The sequence below is a fragment of the Canis lupus genome, chromosome 31 (assembly GCF_003254725.2).
Source record: "Canis lupus dingo isolate Sandy chromosome 31, ASM325472v2, whole genome shotgun sequence".
Classification (NCBI taxonomy): Eukaryota; Metazoa; Chordata; class Mammalia; order Carnivora; family Canidae; genus Canis; species Canis lupus.
Window position 1 is genome coordinate 11,939,526 of NC_064273.1, and position 21,231 is coordinate 11,960,756.

The 21,231-nt window shown below is 34.7% G+C and overlaps 1 protein-coding gene across 4 annotated transcripts in view; it reads right to left on the reverse strand.

The window, feature by feature from the left end:
* The window catches only part of SAMSN1 (SAM domain, SH3 domain and nuclear localization signals 1), a 144,319-nt gene that overhangs the window by 36,175 nt on the left and 86,913 nt on the right, over positions 1-21,231 (reverse strand). The window contains exon 1 of one of the 4 annotated variants that reach the window (XM_025449628.3): positions 18,049-18,184. The exons of the other annotated variants lie outside the window; for them this stretch is intronic. Within the exon in view, the coding sequence (XP_025305413.3) occupies positions 18,049-18,105 (57 nt within the window). The 5' untranslated portion in view covers positions 18,106-18,184. Of the gene's footprint in view, positions 1-18,048; positions 18,185-21,231 lie in introns of those variants that run through there. 4 annotated transcript variants of the gene reach the window in all.

Genomic DNA, 21,231 nt, shown 5'->3' on the forward strand with positions numbered 1-21,231 from the left:
CTTTTATGGAATTATCTCCAGGATGTAGTGTAAGGGAAAAAAGGCAAATGTATGTAGAAAAAAATGTATACAGTAGGCTGCTGTTTATCTAAGGGTGGAAATAGATATTTGTATTTTAATACAGGCAAATACATACTTTCTTAGAAAGATAGGGAAAAATGAATAATGTGAAAAAGAGAAAACAGACTTCTTTGAATATACCTTATTTTGTGGATTTGACTTTAAAACTATGTAACTTTTATTTTTAACAGAATTAGGTAAAAATAAACACAATCTCTAAGAATTCTAAATAAAAATAAAGCAAATGAACCGAATCCTATATTGAATTAGTGGCTTAGAAAGAGGAATTACTTTAAGTGATTTTAAGAACAATAATTTGTCCAAAGGACAAAAAATAATGACAAAATAAAATTTAACCTGTTTTCAGTCATATTGTTTTTTTTTTTTTTGGCAATATTGGTATATATAAATACATATGTTGAGGGACAATGAAAATAAGTAATGATGTTAATGATGATGGAGTCAAGATACTCAGTCAAAATTCTCATATGGGTCACGGCATAGAATAAGTAGTCTTTCAGAGATGACTAGGGCCATGTCAAAACGAAGACAGACAGGAGCCATATTAAAAATCTTCTCACTGGATTAGATTATATCCAAAGATGGGATAATTTTTTTATCAATAAGTGAATACATCTAAAACAGCAAAGTTCATGAATCCGTAATGATACCAAAAGGAAAAAAAAATCAGTGATCGCTTTTGGAAACATTAGAGTTATATTATGAACACTAGCAAATAAAGGAAAAGACCTAGACATTTAACCTGCTCTCCTTTTATGAAATATATTTCAGAATAAATAGTTAACGAGGAAGAATTTATCTCTCTCTATGTGTGTATGTTCTAGCTAATCAATTAGGAATGATGAAATGACCAAGGGACTGTCTCGGAAACCCCTGATGGCAATAGAAGGATCTCAGCGATGATCCTTGATGGCTACTAGAATTATAAAAAGAGAAAACTAGAATATGTGCTTCATAATATTAGCGCCTAACAGTACCCAGGGACGTAGTCTCAGAAAAATAAATAAATAAATAAATAAATAAATAAATAAATAAAGCAAGCAAGCAAGCAAGCAAGCAAGCAAGCAAGCAATCACACCAAACTTCTCTAACTACCAGATTGTAGGAAATCAGGGACAAAGCATTTTAAATGACACCAAAAGAATACAGTCAATCAGAAAAATCTAGACACTGAGGAAATCTACCGGACAAATAACCTGGTTTCTTCAATGAATCAATAGAAAGAAGAAAAGTATAGATTAATAACCTCTCAGAGTTGTCTAACCAAATATAACCCATGGATCTTGTTTAGATATAGATAAAAGAAACCAAAATAAAAAAGGCAGCGAGGACAAGACTGAGGAAATTTTTAAAATAACTAGCTATTTGATGAACGTGAGGAAATATTATTTTTTACTTGTAATTCAGGATAACCTAGTGAGGGGCAACAAGCATGTGAGCATAAAGAAGAAACATGACTGGCCATTATTTAATAATTAACTGAGTGGTAGACTGTACTACTCTGTTTTTGCATATACTGAAGTTTCCCATAGTAAAATGTTTGGCTAAAAGAAAAAGAAAGGGAAATGTACCTATATAATAGCTAAAAAAACAAGAGTTAATCATGTGTAGGGGCAGGGAGGTACACTGGAAAAATACTTTCCTCTTAATTTTGCTGTGAATCTAAAAGTCTAAATAGTCTTTAAAAAAAGTTAATGTCACACAACTTTATAAGGAACCAATTTAAAAAAAAATCATTGATATTGCTTGGGTCATAGTTGCTTGGAAGTACAGACATACTTGAGAAAATATGGTTCTGTTTTCCAAGTTTATTTTAGAACAAACCAACTTTCTGATATAGATGCACATTACTAGATTGCCTTTTGTAGACTCTCTCTAATTACATGGTACAGATTACTTTCTTCCACTTAGTCTACTTGGCTTCCACAAAAAAAGGGCTGAATAGTCTCATTTGGGGTGTTTGAACACATCTGTGTGTGTCCCTACACAACTCAATGAATAATATAAAAGAGCTTGAGAGGATTCATTTTTTTGTTAGTTGCATTTTTTCTCTAGTTTTGTATAACAATTCTAATTATTACAGAATGTCATTTCATGATATAAAGCTGACTGTGTTCTTAGAAATTCTCTAGTCCTTCTCAGTGAAGAAATTTGCAGGAGCCAGAACTTGCAAAAATAAGTTCATTTTTTTTTCAATTCTCCACCCTGATGTACTCTCAAATCTCAGTGCCATCCCATTCCAAAGTTTTGATCTTGTCTTCTATTTTCAAAGAAACTTGTTATCTAAACAGGATGGAAATTTGGAAAGTTATCTTGATAGAATGGATAGAGCTAAATAGGATTCTTAGAACAGCAGCCTAAATTTATCGACATGAAATATAATTAGGGGTCTCTTTTTGGAACTATAAATCAACCTTTTGACCAAATCCAAGACAACTTGAACTTTACTTTCATTTCTTAACTAGCCATCAAGTTTTGGGGTCTTCAAGTAAAGTCTTATCTCCAGCATGACTGGTAAGGCACTGGTGGAAAAGTTTCACAGTCTATTTCAAAGAAAAAATTTGCATATCTGAGTCAGACATCCGCAGTATTTTGAAATATACTGGCAAATTAAAAATGACACACACTCTGCCAATGAGTTCTCACATCTTCTAAATATTGCACATAGAGCGATGGTTAGTAATATGCTCCTGAAGATCAGAATTGTTTCGGAAAGCACTTGTATGAATATTCAATAATAATTGTATGCTAAATGTCAATAAGCCTGTCAACCTTTATCCAAAGGCATTCGAGGATTTAATTATCCTAACCTAACTCAGGTGCTGAGATCTTTTGAAGAGTTGGAAACAAATTTAACTCATTTAAAATAACCCTATTAGGATTGCTTCAGTGTTAAATAATGACACTATCATGTGAAGTCAATGGAAGATGGTTGTGTGGAGTGTCAGGGGGTTGAAGAGTAAAACACAACCGGAGCAGAGAAACATAACTTTCAACAGCAACATTTTAACCCTGAGTAAAGGCCACCCAATACTCCAACATATATTGGTGCTCTAAGTATTGTTAACGTAGATCTGGACTCTTAGAACAAAAGTTAGTTTACTTGATCTCTCTGGTTCAGCATCTTTTCTGTCAACTGCAAAATATCTAAAGGAAGTGGAATTCTGATTCCACTATAGTGTTTTGAAGTTGTGTCAGAATTTCCACGTGAAAGCTTTAACTTTCAGAAGCTGATGTGCCACTAGAAATATTTTTTTGCAAATTGAAACTGCCTCAAAGAAAAGAAACTAGAACCCCCACCAAAAAAAGAATCAATGTAAAATGATCCATAATCTATAAAAGTGGTTATTCATATCAACCTATTTAATGTAACAAAACAAGTTTTGTGAGTAAAAAAGACTCAGATATTTAAAATTTTCAATTGCATCTCTGCATGATTTATTACTGTATGTTATGATTTACATTACATCCATAGATTGTAAGTCATTCTGAAGTTTTAAGAATTGAACAGAAATTAGAATATTCTATTTTAGTTGAAAAGAGTTTTTTAAATAAATAATACTGATATGTCTTAAATATCTTTTTTTCAGGTAAAAAGCCTGACATGGCAAATGTTCAGTCACTTGATATCATCAGTTCTTACAAAACCCTATAGAATAAAAAGGATATTAAAAACTGTTAAAAATGTGACCATGATCAGACTACCTTGAACTGCTCAGCTTCTTCTCTTCCCTGTTGTAAAACTTCTGCTTGGCTTGCTCACTCCCAGACTATTGTTATAGCACACGGTCTATTCCTTCGTTCTCTTTCTCTAACTACTAAATGGTCTCTCTTGATCCTCCTGGAATTGTTTCATTATACCACTGCTTCCATGAAACTTTCAAGAATTTCCCCAGGGAACTCATGTTCATAGCTGCTGTAGCCCGCAGTGGCTTCTCTGCCTGCTTTCATGCTGGAAGGCAGATGTGCCAACCAAAGTCTCTCTCTGCTTATATCCAGTTGCCTCTGAGGACCTGCTTTGATTCTGCCTTCTGAGCCATCCACCTGCACTCTTGGAAACGTTTGCTCACTCTGGGGAGTTTGGACACATAATGCAAAATGCAATATACCACACACACATTCTTTCAGCCTCCACATCTGCTCAATTCTTTCCTGAAATCTCCGTTGTAGCCATTTGTGTTCATCACTGCTAGTCAAAAATGTGCTTATGGCCACATTCCTGAGCCAATGCACTAACAGGCAGCTCCTTAGTACCGAAACTCTTGCCTTTCCAGTCATCTAACATCACACATAGAACTAATTTCCCAAAAAATACCAGTTCTTATCATTGCATTCCTCCCAAAATATTAAGCTTGCTCCACATTGTTATGATGGTTACTGAGGATCTGTTCCATGCCCAAGTGATTTATCTATGATTATCTCATTAAAAAGACACAATCACCCTCTGAGATAGGTCTTGATTTCTCCAGTTTACAAATGAGGAAAACTAAGGCTCTGAGAGTTTAAGTACCTCTTCCTTAGTCAATAAAATACAGCTCAAACTCAGCATGCTGCACTTTCATGATTCTCCATGCTATCAGGTAATGGTACAGTCTGATGTAACAGAACTGGCAGTTCTGGCTGGTCAGTGTGGACACATTCACTTATGCTTCTAACCTGTGGCTCATGTTATTTTCTTGGTTTTTGTTTTTTTCCAAGGAATGTCCTTCCTCTTTTTTCCCCGCCTATTCAGATCTAGTCCATTCTTCAAGGGCAGGATTCAGCCCCACCTTCCATATGACATCACAGGCCATTGCTTCCCTAGATTAGCACACACTGATTGCTCCTGTTAAGCACTGTAAATTCCTATGCAGAAAAATGCTACAGTTGTGAGGCTTGGGAAAACCACAGCAGATGACAAATCCCACATCCCTCTTCAAGTTACATGTCCAAAAGCCATAATTTCACAGCTGACACAAAAGCAAATGATAACTCAATCATGTTATAGCCAAGGAAGATGATTTGCTGATGTCTAATTAGAGACTATAAGATGTTGCACTATGCAATTCAACATAAATATATTAAGTGGCTCTATGGCTAAACTTTATGCTGGGGGTCAGGCTGTCTATATGAATAAGCAAGAATCTATCCTGGAGGAATTTGCACTCTGTTGGTGCCATCAACCTAATAACTTCAATCCCTAAGAGCTAAATAGAACCATATTCAAATGAATGGCATACAATTATAGAAGCAGTTACTAAGATCAGATTATACTTATTCATAAAATAAATGAACTTAATAATGCATAATAGATGTTAACCTGGAAATCTATATTCATCCATTTATGAATACTTATTTTCACTGACTACATAGTACATGAAAGACATTTTGTATACATATGCCTGTACCTTAATTATTTATAGTCAGTCTAAAGAAAGATGTGTTAAAATGATGAGAAATTTTTAAATCAGCTGAAATCAATACAGTTTGAATTTGCCTAAAAAATTATTTACCCTAAGAGATTATACAGTTGTTAACTGAGGGACCCTTAGAAATCTCCAAGCCCAAAGATGGTGATTGCTAAAACTTTGATAAAGTAACAAAAAGATGAAGACAACAAAAAAAATACACATACTGTATATTAAATGGAACAGTAGAGGACACAAATGTGTCTATTACTTACTGAGCTCTTCAAGGAAGAGACAAGTTGTTTCTAGTGAACATAATTTTGGTCACTATTAGTGTTGTGTATCTGATACAAGAATATTTCACTAGGATTTATTCCATCTCCAGCACAGATAGTTTGTTAAAAACTTAATAAGGAGCTATACGGAGAAGGGTTCTGAAGCCACTTTTAGGGTAAAGAGGTCATGATTAACTGTGTCAACAATGGTTACAGAAGATAGTGTGTGTTTTAGGGAAGATGGTGAGGAGAATAAGGAATTACAGGTAACATATTTGATGTATTTACCATTCCTACTCTAAGTTTAAAGTAACTTGCCTGAGCAAATTTCTCATTAGTAATTTTGTTTTCTAAGTACCTTGAGAGAGAGAGAGAGAGAGAGAGAGAGAAGATGGTATCAAAGATAAATGATTCAGGGCAGCCAGGGTGGCTCAGCGGTTTAGCACCGCCTTCAGCCCAGGCCTGATCCTGGAGACCCGGAATCGAGTTCCACATGGGGCCCCCTGTATGGAGCCTGCTTCTCCCTCTACCTTTGTCTCTGCCTCTCTCTCTCTCTGTGTCTCTCATGAGTAAATAAATAAAATTAAAAAAAAAAAAGATAAATGATTCAAATTTCAAGTTATAAAAATATGCATTATCCTTCCATAAATTTAGATATTAGCTTTCTATTATATGCATATTAAGTTTTTCCTACCTATAACCAAGTATTAAATATTTTAACCATTGATGCATAATTATCAACTATTTCATCCTATAACTAAACTTCAAAAACAAGTAATTTTGCAAATAAACTATAAATAACCCTTATATAATATATATATCTGTATAAATAATCCTTCTGTGTATGGTATGGCTAACAGAAGAAGATAATAGTGACTAGGATGGTAGAAGAAGGCAACAGTTATTTAGGAGAAGAATTTTTTTTTTTTACTTTTTTTTTTCTTAAAGTAGACTCCGTGCCCAATGAGGGGCTTGAACTCACAACCTTGAGATCAAGACCTGAGCTGAGATCAAGAGCTGGATGGTTAACCAACTGAGCCACCCAGGTTCCCCAGAGAAGAATAACTTTCAAGTACTAATCATAACAAGCTTTCCTATATTGACCATAATCTTAAGTATCAAAATTCTGGTTTTCTTAACAAATGCCTTGTTCCTCTATTCTATCTTTTAATGAAATTATACCATATGTACTATATATGTACTATATGTAGCATCATTAACCCTTTTTTTCTTTTTCAACAACTGGAGATAGGACAAGTCTTGGAAATGTTTAAGTAGCTGACACATGATGGAAGCATGTACTTTTAAGTCTGTTAAGATACTTTTTAACAGACTTAATAGTTGAATGTTGACTAAACTTTAGGTTCCTGAATAATTTCCTAACATATTTACCCATCAAATGTTTATACCACTAAATCCAGTTATTCCATTTTAAAAAATAAAATCCTCACAAAACAAATATTCATTGTTTTGAAATCATTGTTAAAATAAAGGAGTGAAAATTAAGTTGGGAAATAGAATCCATTGAATAAACTTCCCCATCAAATTCTCTGGAACAAAAACTCAGTTACTTCCATTAAATGTCCTCTGCATTCACATGGCCTCCGGGTACATAATAACCTTTCTAAAGGTCTCCTCAAGGGATATTTTAGTCATGCAGTGATCTCCTTGAACACAAGTAATGACAAACAATAAGCTAATTCTCAAAAAGTTTTTTTTAAGTCATTTTTACTACTTTTAAATGAGTATGTTTGATGCATGATTTTGGTCCCCCTGATTAATGGTCACCGCCAGCCCAGCTTCTGGAGTTGTAATGTTTCCGTGAGCTTCCCTCCAGCAGAGCTCGACCATTAATCCAGTGGCATATGTCAGCTCAGCAGAGCAAGGTCACTCTTCTGCTTCAAGGGGAACCTTTTTAGAAATAATAAAACTGACAGAAAGTTCTTTTTTGCATGCTTTATGCCACCTGAGGTTGAGTGCTGCAGTTAATATCATAAAGCTTATAAACATTCCCATCTCAGGCAGCACCCGCTGCCACTATGGTTAGGAGTTTAAACGTTTTTTCCTTAGTAAGAACAGACATGTTTATGTGGGGCAAATATACAGTATGTAATCCCAAACAAGGAAAGAATGGGTGGAAAAAAATAGTAGTAAGTTCATGTTAGGATATTTGGAAGAGACGTTAGGGTTCTATAACTTCCTTATTAACAGTTACATTCTCCTTTCAGCAAATTTGGATTTGTCTATATAAATACTTCATTAGATTGAGGGGTTAATAGTGATGTTGAAATGTAACAGCAGTAGTAGAAATGAACTCAGTTGATGCTAATTCATAAACTAATGTCTGACAACTGTAGAACATTTATCTTGGAAGGAATTTTCTTTTTTAAAATTACAAATACACTATAATTATTTGTTTTATAGGTAATGGCTGCTTTAAAATTCATAAATAATTATAGTGAGATATTCGTAATCTTAAAGTAGCTTGAAACGTAGATGGCCTAACTTAGAAGATGATGGCTGTATAATAACTAGCAATATAAAGACCATATTCCCATAAGCATTATAAAATTTATATATTTAATTACTCATTTTGTTACTTTTACTTAATTAAAAATTTAAGGTTGCACATTGCTGTAACCATATGAAATATTCAGAAAAAAAATTTACCAAATATCCGGATTAATGCCTAGACATATCACTATATGTATAATAAAATAGGATTTACTATAAGGTAAACTGGCCTTAAATCTTATTTTAAGAATTTAAATTATTTAAATTATGAAACCTATAGAAAGGAAACTTCATTATTTATATTTAATTGTCTTCATTGTATATATGTAGAGAAAAGGTGGGGCCAGATGGTAATTCAGGCTCATCCTTTCTAGGAAGCCAGTTCCTTGGTCATGTCTCCGTGTCCAATGTCAGGCCCTCACTTCATCAGGTACAGAAACTTTATTTTTCAAGATTTCTGAAATAAACAATCTCTGAGGGACTGACTCATAAATGAAACTAATAAGATACCAAAAATGGCAATGCCAAGTATTGGTTAGGTATGAGAAATTCAACTGTCAGGAAGAATGCATTTTCTTGTTGACTTATTAAAGAGTTTTCTCCCTTGGAGGAAACGTTATATGAGACATGAGATTGTTGTTGGAAGTTTGTTTCGTTAGTGTAGTAAAGCCACACTGAGTAGGTGATATCAAGGGCTACAGACATGAAGTTACAAAGCCTGAATTACTTATCTTACCTAAGTGAGCAAGTCTGCTGAGCCAAATGGGATTATTTGCTTCAGCTGATGTACCGATAGGCACATTTCTACTCTCCTACTCCTTTCTAGGCTTCCGGCAAAGAAAGCCCCTTTGCTATTTTTTTTTTTTTAACTTCAATCATATTAAATTACAATGTCTGATTATTGTTTTGTTTCATTATATTCTGATTCTAAAAATGGTTACATTGCTTTATGTGGGTGTTGCCCAGATCTTTGTCAGCTACCCATTTGTAAACTATGTCCTGGAGTAGGGTACTTCTTTAGATGACTAATATTATCCATTAGTCATTCCACACTCATTGTACACACATTGAGAAATCACGACTGTGTTCTACATTATGAATGTTTTTGGCAATAGCCAAAGTTTAATAGGAACCACATGAAGTCTGAAAATCAGACAGACTGAGTTTAGTCCCCCTTGTTCCCCAACAAAAACTTCAGGGATGTAAATATGCATAAGGTACATCCCCTGTTCTTGATGGTAACTCTGGTAGGGAGGGCATATTGGAATAAACTGTGTTATAAGAAACAACAGAGGTGTGGAACAGGCACTGTGAAAACAGAAAGGAGGGTGAGATTATTAATGGCATATGTACTATGTGCTAGAAAATTTCCATATGGTAATTCAACTAAATCCTCACATTCAACCCTACATGACATGCTTTAATATACTCCTTCTTCAGATAAGCATACCAAGACTCAAGAGGAGTTTTTAATAAAAGGTTCAAGGTGTCCTAGTTAGGAAATATCAAAACAGGACCTCAAAACCAAGTCTATATGACTTCAGCTCATGGTTTCCATTGCTCTGCCAGAATGACCTCAAAAATACTACTTTGGGCTAAGTGGTGGAGGCTTTGTTGTGGGTTTAACAGTCCAGCTCAGTAGATGATGTTAATGTATAGCCAGAAAGCCACTATCCAAGGGGGTAGAACAGATGTTTTACTTTCATTTTCAAATGATTCTTAATAGAGTCCTAGTGGGATGTAGCAGGTAAGTTTGGATGGAAGGAAAGAACAAGGAAAAAGACTGGACAGTGTGGGTAAAAGGGAGCCACTGTAGTGAGGTGAGTGGGGCAGGCAGAATGAGGATACTAGTCAACTGGAAGTGAAGAGGGATCTAAAGTAATTGGAAGTGAGGAAACAGCTGATAATCAAATCCTCACTTTCAATTAGTAGAACTTCATGGACTGTATCATGAACTGAATTTTTATTTTCCCCAAATTTGTATGCTCAAGACCTATTCCCTGGCACCTCAGAATGACTATATTTGGAGATAGGGACTTTAAAGAGGTAATTAGGGATCCCTGGGTGGTGCAGCGGTTTGGCGCCTGCCTTTGGCCCAGGGCGTGATCCCGGAGACCCGGGATCGAATCCCACGTCGGGCTCCCGGTGCATGGAGCTTGCTTCTGTCTCTGCCTGTGTCTCTGCCTCTCTCTCTCTCTCTGTGTGACTATCATAAAAAAAAAAAAAAAAAAAAAAAAAAGAAGTAATTATGTTAAAATGGGGCTGTTAGGGTAGGTCCTAACCCAATTCTACTGTTGTCCTTAGAAAATGAGATGTCCTTAGAAGATGAGATTTGGACACATAAAGGGAGACACTAGGGGTGTACATGGACAGAGGGATGACTAAGTGAAGAGGAGCGATGAGTGGCCATCTGTAAGCCAATGAGAGAGGCCTGGAACAGATTCTCCCCTCATGACCCTCAGAGGAAACAAAACCCACAGGAGCCCTGATCTTGGACTTCCAACATCCAGAGTTGTGAGACAATACATTTCTGTTTTTTAGGCCACCCAGCCTGTTGTATTTTGTTATGGAAGCCCTAGCAAACTACTGCAGGTGAGGTGAAAACTTCTAAAGCTCATCACAGGGGAGAAAGTAGACACAGCCAGCTGTGCTGACAAATGGCTCTCTCTATGTATAAAAGAATCACTTTGTCTACCTCTAGAGACAGCTTAAAAATCTCTTCTATTTTTATTAATCAAATCTTAATGTAGGACATTTTTGTTCTCTGCTAAGAAGCTAATTATGAATGTCTTGTTTCTAAAAGTTCACCTAAATCCTTAACAGTAGAAAGGAAGAGAAATGGATCAGTTTGGTAATGCTAAATTTGGAAACTTAGATGTGTAGAGTATGGAGTTAATTTCATTAGAAAAAAACCCACAATCTTCAGGGATAATGAAGCCATTTGTCTCCAAGTAAGGCAAGGAAAGATTAAAGAGATGTGTCTCATTAAATTGATTTTTAACAAATCCAGTGCATTGGTAGTCAAAGTAGTGACTTGATACTCTTCCTGTAGGATATAATATCCAAATTTCCAAAGAAAGGGAGGCTACACTTGTGTCATTCTCCCTGTCATTTGTCCCCTGAATTTTCTATATACTGTATGGACACTGTTCTTTTCAAGTTTAGCCCACCTATTTGGCACCACCTTTTTTTTTTTTTTCTATTTGCTTGCAATACAACTTGATTATATATTCATATTCTATAAAATGGGAAAGCTAGAATGAATTAGTGCTTTGGAGAAAATTTTCAAGGCTAAAATTATTTAACTCTTTCAAACAATTAAGCATAATGAAATGAGCAAATTATTAGTTCATCTCTCCTGATTTGAGGTGCTCTGAAAATGAAAATTAAATTCAAAAGAAAAATGTAGTTTGGAGAATGAGCAGAAAATTTGGGGAAGTGGCATGTCAATTTTGGGGTGAATTTCTGGTGGCTGTGACAGAGAAATATAGGCATTTCTTGTGGGAATGTGGGCACCAATTAGAAGCAAGAACAGTACAGGGCAGTGGCAGCCTTTCTGTTCACCATCTTTTCACAACATGTGGTATGGCTAAGTTTCCTGTACATATTCAACTGGATGCAATATGTACAAATAGATCCCAAATTACCATCTTCTCAATATCCACCCTGTTGCTCCCTTTGTTGAAGCCACCGCTATCTCTTTTCTTAGTTTCTGTAAGAGCCCCCTAACTGATCTCTTCTCTATTTTCTAAGTCCTTTCAGTGTATTTGAAAAACAAAAGACTGAATAAATCCACTAAAATGTAACCCAGATTCTTTTTTTCTCGAATTTTTTTCAATACTAGCCCAAATCCTTATAATGACCTGGAAGCACTCTGTGATCCTACTCTTTGTGAACGAACACTCTTTCCCTGTGCATTCTGTTCCTCTGTTTTCTCAAACACACTAGGGGCACTCTGGTCTCAAGGATTTGGGGCTTGCCCTCCCTTCTTCCTGGAATATAATTTCATCAGGCAAACTCATGGCCAGCTTCTTCAGTTCCTTCAGGTCCTTTTTCAAATGTCCCATTCAGCACTTATCATTACCTAGCACTCTGTATATTTAACATACTTAGCTTGCTTTTTGTATGTTATCCCCACTAAGTCAATTCTTTGAGGACAGGGATCTTTGTTTTATTCACCACTGTATTCCCAGCATATGGTCTATACTGTCTACAGTAAGCACTCAATAGATAAATTTATTGTATTGAAGAATGAATGAATGAATGAATGACCTTCTAAGTCTTTTGAAAAGGTTAATAAAAAAATTTCTAGATTGGGTAACTAAAAATTCTTGATGCTCAGGCACATTCTGTATTAAGTAATCAAAATATTTGAAGATGGAATCCAATCATTAGTATTTCTTTTTTTTATAATAAATTTTTTATTGGTGTTCAATTTACCAACATACAGAATAACACCCAGTGCTCATCCCGTCAAGTGCCCCCCTCAGTGCCCGTCACCCATTCACCCCCACCCCCTGCCCTCCTCCCTTTCCACCACCCCTAGTTCATTTCCCAGAGTTAGGAGTCTTTATGTTCTGTCTCCCTTTCTGATATTTCCTACCCATTTCTTTTCCCTTCCCTTATATTCCCTTAAAGTTATTCCATGGTTCAAATGTGCAACCTAGGCTGAGATGTGAACACCATTTCCAAACTTTAAAGTGCTTACAAAACTTCCAGGTATCTTGTTACAATATATATTCTGATTTAAGGCCAGGAAGTCAGCACTTGTAACAGCTCCTAAAATGTCAGAACTGCTGGTCCGTATGACTGCACAGAGCAGCAAGCACTTAGAATCATGTTCAACTTGACTTTGGGCCCTACAATACCTTTTAACACGATCTATGCTCTGTTTCCTCCTGACTTGTTTTGTTTTAGTTTTGGATCATAATTTATTTTAACTATTTCTCAGAAAATAAATGTGGCATAAATGCTAAATACATTAATAAGAGAACTTTTGGGGAGATTTCTTTTTTGGGTGTGGAGGGGAATAACAACCATTATTGACAGCCATCATTTTTTAAATGGAAACTGTGAATTTAAAATATTACCTACATTGTGTATCACATATCTTATTTGGGGCCACTTGGTTTGAAAAGCCAGAACATTTGACTGAATTCATCTAAATTAAAGTCTGAAATCACACACCAGATGAAGAAACAAAAAGAAGTAATGGGGGGAAATCCACAAGTTTAAGAAGAAGGAAAGCTATCCCCTATAATCTTTTTTTTTTTAAGATTTTATTTAAATAAATAAATAAAATCTTATTTATTTATTCATGAGAGACACACAGAGAGAGAAGCAGAGACACAGGCAGAGGGAGAAGCAGGCTCCTCACAAGGAGCTTGTTGTGGGACTCGGTCCTGGATCCTGGGATCACGCCCTGAGCTGAAGGCAGCCGCTCAACCACTAAGCCACCCAGGCATCCCTCCTCTATAATCTTGAATCAAAAAAAATTTTCTTCTTCTTCTTTCCTTTTTTTTTTTTTTTTTTTTACTAGCTATGATACCTTGAGCAAAATATTTCACATCTATAGGACTGTTTTCTTTCAAGTAAATTGCAGGGAGAAGGTCATAAACCCTGAGTGTTAGTGTCTTGTAACTTGTTAGTGTCTGGCCTTAAGTAAGCACCTATGTATGTAAACATCTCTTCCCTTTTCTTACACCTGGTTAGGTAAGAGTTAAAATGTATCTCAGCAGTTTTGATAGGAAAAGCAATGAAGAAAGCTCTTTAATGCCACAACTATGTGTCATCCTTGTCTAGGAGCATAAATTTGCACAGCGGGCAGTGCAGTGAAAACAGCTCATAATCAACTCATCACCTCTCATCATTGCGAGGATCAAATGCAAATGGGAAAGAATGCCACTTCAGTCATTGCTAGTGAAAATTAGCATCTGTGACACTAATGGTGTCTCATTTAGTATGTATTTTAGATTTAAAAAATAAAAGAAAAAAAATGCTATTTCCAGAACAGAACTGCCATTATTCCAGTGTTTCCCTTTAAAATAACAGTGGTGTTTGAATCTCCTTTACTTTAAAAAAAAAAAAAAAATCCTGTTAAAATTTATTAACACAGATCATTAATCCCAGCCGAATAAAGGCCAAGTTGTTCTAATTACAGTTCCAAAGTTTCATTTATCTATTCCTTTTTTTATTTTTGAAGTTTCTACCATATTCCCTGAGCTGGAACAAAGGTCTATGGTTATGTAATGGTGGGCATCTCTAGAGATTCTTATATAACATTTGTTATATTGCAGTCCTTAAAATAAAACTTAAAAATGAATTACAGTTGCATTTATATACATACATACAAACTTTTGGATGTACACACTAACAGATTTAGTGCCAAGAAAAATGAAAGTACACTGTGCTAATGAGTGTCCATACTTGAACCAGGATACATAGAGTAGACACAAGGAACTCCATTCACTTTATAAATATTTATCAGGGGCCTACTACATTGAAGGTGGTATGCTAGATGCAGGAGGGAGATATATGGTTATACTTAATAATCTCAATATTAGGTCATGATTTTTTTGACAATTTGAACATTTTAAAAGCTGTTTTTGTTTTATAGTTCTGAGTATTTACACTGAAGTGGACACCTGGAGGGATTTTGTTGGTGGAATTCTTGTACCTAATCAGAGACAAGAATAGAGGACTTCTAAATTCCTTTCCAACCTAAGGAGGCTCTTAAACATATGCTCTCCCTGGTTCCCATAAAATGTATTTGGTAGGGCAGCCTCGGTGGCTCAGCGGTTTAGAGCCGCCTTCAGCCCAGGGCATGATCCTGGAGACCCAGGATCCAGTCCAACATCAGGCTCCCTGCATGGAGCCTGCTTCTCCCTCTGCCTGTGTCTCTGCCTCACATGAATGAATAAATAAAATCTTAAAAAAAATGTATTTGGTAATTAAGACAGAAGTAGGAGTAATATCTACACTATAGTCCCTATGCTAGTAATGACAGCATTAATAATGAAGACCAGGAGTACTGGAAATTGACATATGTATGTCACATCACACAGTTTTATTTTTCATCTGACTGTGTATCTTTGCTCAAGTTAATTAACCTCTATGCCTTCCCATCTATGTAGCTAAATAAGAGCGATTCACAGAGTTGTTAGAAATATTGAATAAATTAGTGTACAAAAAGCTCACAATTAAAAAAAATAAAAAAATTAAAAACCAAAAAACAAAAAGCTCACAATTAATAGAGAAAATAAAATAAAACATTTCAGTTAGAAAAAGTCACAGAAAATTATGTCCTATAATTTAAGCATTTATAGAATGTAATGAGGTCATATCTTTTCAAATCTGAATCCTAGATATGCCTAAAATTTTAAAAAATCACTATCAGTAGTGGGTACTAGTGATGAGGAGGCAGAGACAAACTTCAAAAAGCAAAGTACAGAACCTTGCGTGTATGTCAAGTAAAGCTATTTTTCAATGATTAATCTAAATGTAGAGTCCTTAGCCACTATTCATCAAATTTCTTTATTAATTTGGAATTTACTTATATACACCACAGAGAGTCCTGAGACACAAATTAAACTTGTTGGAACTTATTAACATTCCGGTATACATAATGGGTTTCTTTTGTAGTAACTTTCCAAGGCTTTCCTAGTTTCTCTTATACATTTTTGGTCTTACTCCCTTAACTTACACTATGAATCCCATATAACAAATATGAGTAAAAATATGAGTCCTATTTATGAGCTATCTGAAGGAAAGATCCCATACCAAAAATGGAGAAATAGGTATAAAGAGTGAAAAAGATGACATGTTCATGATACAATTAAAGATGGTAAAACAATTAAAGATGGTATTTTAACCATTAAAGATGGTAATACAATTAAAGATGGTATTTTAACATGTGTTTTCATTATTTTTTTTGAGTCACAGACATGCTATTGATAAGTCTTGTGACTTTAAGAGAATAATCATTTTGTATGTAGACTCATAATATCTATTGTTATATTTTATATCCATGAATGTTTTGAACTTTCTCACAATTATAGGACCTACTTAAAAATACTGATAACAAAGTCCTTCTCCATTGGTTTCCTTTCCAAATGAACAGTTCCATATTTTTTAACTGAGGTGATATTAGGTATACTATGCATTCACCATTTGAATTGGGTACTAGGTCACCTAAACTATAACACACAAGAGTTAACATAAACTAGATAATTCAGTAATAGGTCCCTCATTTTTTTTTTTAAGTTTTACTTATTTATTCATGAGAGACACAGATAGAGAGAGGCAGAGACATAGGCAGAAGGAGAAGCAGGCTCCATGCAAGATGCCGATGTGGGACTCAATCCTGTGATTACAGGATCATGCCCTGGGCCAAAGGCAGGTGCTCAACTACTGAGCCACAAGGGGATTTCTCTTCTTTGTTTTAAATACTGCCTTCGTCTCTTTGATGATAACAGTGTGGCTGAACTATTCTTTTTATTGCTAGAGAATTCTCGTTTAGTTTTAAAAACCTTTACGATCTCCCTAAAACCTAGTATTGTCAACTCAACATTAGTTACATTTTAATTGAGTAAATTCTATATAAAATTAATCTTAAACATAAAAATGATGCTTTTAGAATTTTTTTTCTGTTTGGGAAACGTTGCTATGAATTTTTATTATATTAGGGGAAAAGACAGAAATCATGATACATTATCCAGCTGTATTTTTAACTAAGATGGCTGCCTAAGTTTTTAAAGATCAGAAATCATTTATTTTTTACTTTCCTTCAAACAGGTTGTATAGTAACTTGCAAAGACTTATAAAATATTGACCATTGTTCAATGCCACATCAATTCAGGAGTTCACAATCAATTCCCAAATTCTTTCTCTCCAAATGGGTACCAAGCAAATAAAGACCAATAATAGATAATAAGTCAGTCCTCTGAAAAGACGCCTGACCTCAGCTATAGTTTATTCACAAGTAGATCAAAAATATTATTTATCTAGGGAACTCAAGAAATGTACAAGTATTGGAGAAAAGCTTTGAACCCAGTATTTCATAGTTTCTTTCACTTTATTAATGAAACTAATTTAGAGTTCTACAGTAGAATCTGAATTTTGTTATCTCATGCTGTACTTTTTAAAAAAGTGGCAATTATTGTTAAGACAAAAATAGCCTAACATTCTAAATAGAACCAATTTGGCAAATCTATCAATATACGGGGTTTTGATACTTCCTAAAATATAATCCAATCCTCTCTCTAGTGAAGTGTTAGTTCAAGCGAGAGTTAGGAAAAATAATCTTTTCAACAAGCTATCATATTTTAATACAAAAAATGAAAAAAGCAAATATTTAGTATAAACATCTCTATTTTACAATTTCCTCATAATTAAACGTATTATGAGAGCTGAACACATGACGGATAAAATGCATTCAGTCAAATAGACATTGACAACTTTATCGTCATTAAAAACGTTCAAGAATGTTTCATAATATCAATCTTTAAAATAGAGACCACCAAATTGATTTCCGTGAAGTTGGATCTGAGCTCAAACTTCAGTTACAAATGTAAATGATCAAATATACACTATATGGTAAAATTACAGAGAAAATAATTGTCTAGATATTATTTAACACCTACGTTTGCAATTCAACATTTTTCAGACTTGCCATGAGGCATTCGGCCCTAGAATTGAATTGATTTATGACTGACAAGAGAAGAACAGTGCGTGTGTGTATGTGTTTATCCTATTAAATGATTTGGTTTTGTTTGTGTATAAAATTACCTTACCTTTGGTTTTTGATGTTTTTCCTTCTCTGAAACATTGGATGGTTTTCTCTTCAGCATTTTGAACTCAGACTGCTCCAAGCAAGTGCACTTTCTGTTACAGAAACAACTGAAGGCTGTCAGCACTGTGTCTGTCTGTGATGTACAGCAGATAAGTTTGAGCCCAGTGACCTGCCACTTCCTCCTTTGGTCGGGATATGGCTTCACATCTACATGGGTAAAGTTTTTTTTTTTTTTTTTTTTTTTTTTTTTTTAAATGGTAATTCTTTGGTAACTCCTGTTCTGTATCTGCTATCTTCTATGAGGTAGATTCCTAAATCTCACACTTGGACATGCCTGTAGTTATCATTAGTGCCATAAGGATTCAAATAAGGATTTTTTTTTTTTAGTATAACACACTGATAGAGGGAGGAAAATATCTGAGCCAATAAATGAAATAAAACTTGAGATGTGGGTATTTTAATATTAAAAAAATGAAGAGAATACTCAGGGTAGTCAGTTTCATACTTCTAAGTAAACTTTATGAGATGAAATAAACTAGACTTTATACAATACTAATCTTACTTTTTTAAAAAAAGATTTTATTTATTTATTTGACAGAGAGAGCACAAGCAGGGGGAGAGGGAGAAGCAGGCCCCTGATGAGCAGGGAGCCCGATGTGGGGCTTAATCCCAGGACTCTGGGATCATGACCTGAGCTGAAGCCTTAACTGACTAAGTCACCCAGGCACCCCAATAAACTAGACTTTATACAATATTAATCTTACTTAAAGCATGTATGCAATGTACTTAAAAAACAGTATGAATGAAATTCATATAAATAGGAATATGACTTCAGGATTCAATGATTGCGCATATTGTTACTTTTTAAAACATTACTATGTTGTCAAGACCTGATTAATATGAAAATCAATGAAACAGAACCCTGCCTTAACTAGATGTCTTTTCTGCTACAGACTGCAATGCTGTCTACTGATAATTGCTAGTCTAGCGATGATCCAATGGATCAATGGTACCTTCAAAGGAAGCATCCAGTCTCTATTTAATAGGCCTGGAATAGAGCTAATATGGCTTAGAGAGAGACTTTTCTCATCAAACTAAAGGGTTTAGCATTTTTATTATAATGTCAAAACTGAGATACCCAGAAAGTAAAAGCAAAAAGTTCAAGCTTTCTTGTTAATTAGGGATTTACCAAAGGAAGACATGCGGAATGTCTGAAAGTCCAGTTCTATTAAAACAGGCTTGTTAGAAAATCAACCTAGATTTCCATTTATCAAATCCCTGGGTTGAAAAGCAGTGGCACCATATTCTTAATGAGCAACTTCTCTAGATAAAAACCAAGCTGACTTTATTTCTCAGTCTTCCCTCATACCTGTGAGCTGCCCCTTCCTGAGGCCCAGTTCTAAGTGTTCAAATTTCACTAATCATTTAATGAATATTAAATTACATGCTATGTGCTGTTTGACAGTATATCATGCCTCTTGACCAACTTAAAAATTGTTTATGTCCTATAATAGAATTAAAGACATACTCTTAAGATTCTGGTTAATATGCTGCTTCTCCTAGATATTAAGAGCAATTATATTTTTAGGAATTATCAGACTGGTATTTTCAAAATAACACTGAGGGCTCTGAGGTTGGGTAATTCCCTAGAGGCCTGACTTAGGTTTAGGCAGTGACCTAAGTATATTTTTGTTTCATTTTTTCAGGAATTGAAAGTCATGAAAAAATATATTTCTTCTGAAACATTTACACCCTCAGTGCCTCCCTTTCTTTACCTGTGAATAGAAATTTAATTCAATTCCGGAGTTTGATCAACAACATAAGAATGATAGTACCTGCACTTACTATAGTAATAGAGTTCTGGTGAGAATAAAAGGAAATATCAATAAAAAGCATACTTATTATATGACTTAGCATTTAAATAATGTTTAATGACAAGAAATGTTTGTTGATCTTAAAGAAGTATGAAATTTCAAATAGGTTGGGGTGGTGTTTGCTATAAATTATGTTTCTACAATGATATAAAAGAATAGAGAACATTCACATTCATGGTGACACATGTGGACTAGACCATCTGCAGTTTTAAGAAGTGTTACACTCTAGCAATTTGCATAAAATCTCAATTTATGATCTCTAGGCACTCTACCATCATTAACACTAAGAAATATTTTAAAATTGCAGTAAAATTGGAATCTTTTCCTTCAGAACTACAGATGGGAAAAGCAATTTTCTAACCTTCTCTACTACCCAGGAAAAATATTTTCTGGAGATATTAAAAGACATGTGAAGTCCTATCACAATCTATGTTAAATGACTTGGTCTTCAAAAAAATCTTAGGTGGTAAGGTAGCAGCAAGTGTTTTTTCTTTTGCTTCTGTTTTTTTAATCAATTATCTACTGTGTTATGGAATCTTAGGGCCACTAGGATATTTAATGAGTAATCAAAATGACCCAGCAAATTCAAAAGTCAAAGGTAGGACAAGAATGGGATAAAGAGTTAGTATTGAACACACCTAACTCCCTATCATGATTAAACCACTAACCCACATGTTGCTCAAGACATGTTCTGAAGCAGGGAAATTGCAAAACAACAGTCTGTGTGCTTTGTTTTCACAAATTACCTTAATGGTCTTAGAACCTGGGCAGGGTGAAACTTGGGACTTTGTGGCTTATATTTAGGTCACTATTTCTGCGTCACAGAGAGTGAGTCAAATTTTTAAAGAAACTGCAATCAAATAGCTTTTGGGGTATATTTTAGGAGAAAATGAAGTAAGCATTAAAGAGTTGTCTTAACGATTCAACAAATATTTATTAGTGGACTGCTAATACATGAATTATCAATTTCAAATCAGAAAAGTATAGGTGAAAGATTCTGATTTCTTTATTGCCTGAGGACCTCCATTTTTCTTTGCTTCCTGGCAAAGTCCTCAGGTTGAGGACTGATACTACAATTTTTTTGATTAATCGTAGTATATACTTCAGACACTTACATTTGTTCAATAGAAGGGGATGTTTTTAAATCCAATCTTTTAAAATGGGACCATAATCCCCACACCACCTTAATGGGTACACCTCAAATACCTGGACTTTGTCACAGCAAATCTAATGCTTCTGTGTATTATTGGGGTGACTATGACCAAAAGCTGTTTTAGTAACTATGACTTAAAATACTCCTGACTATACCT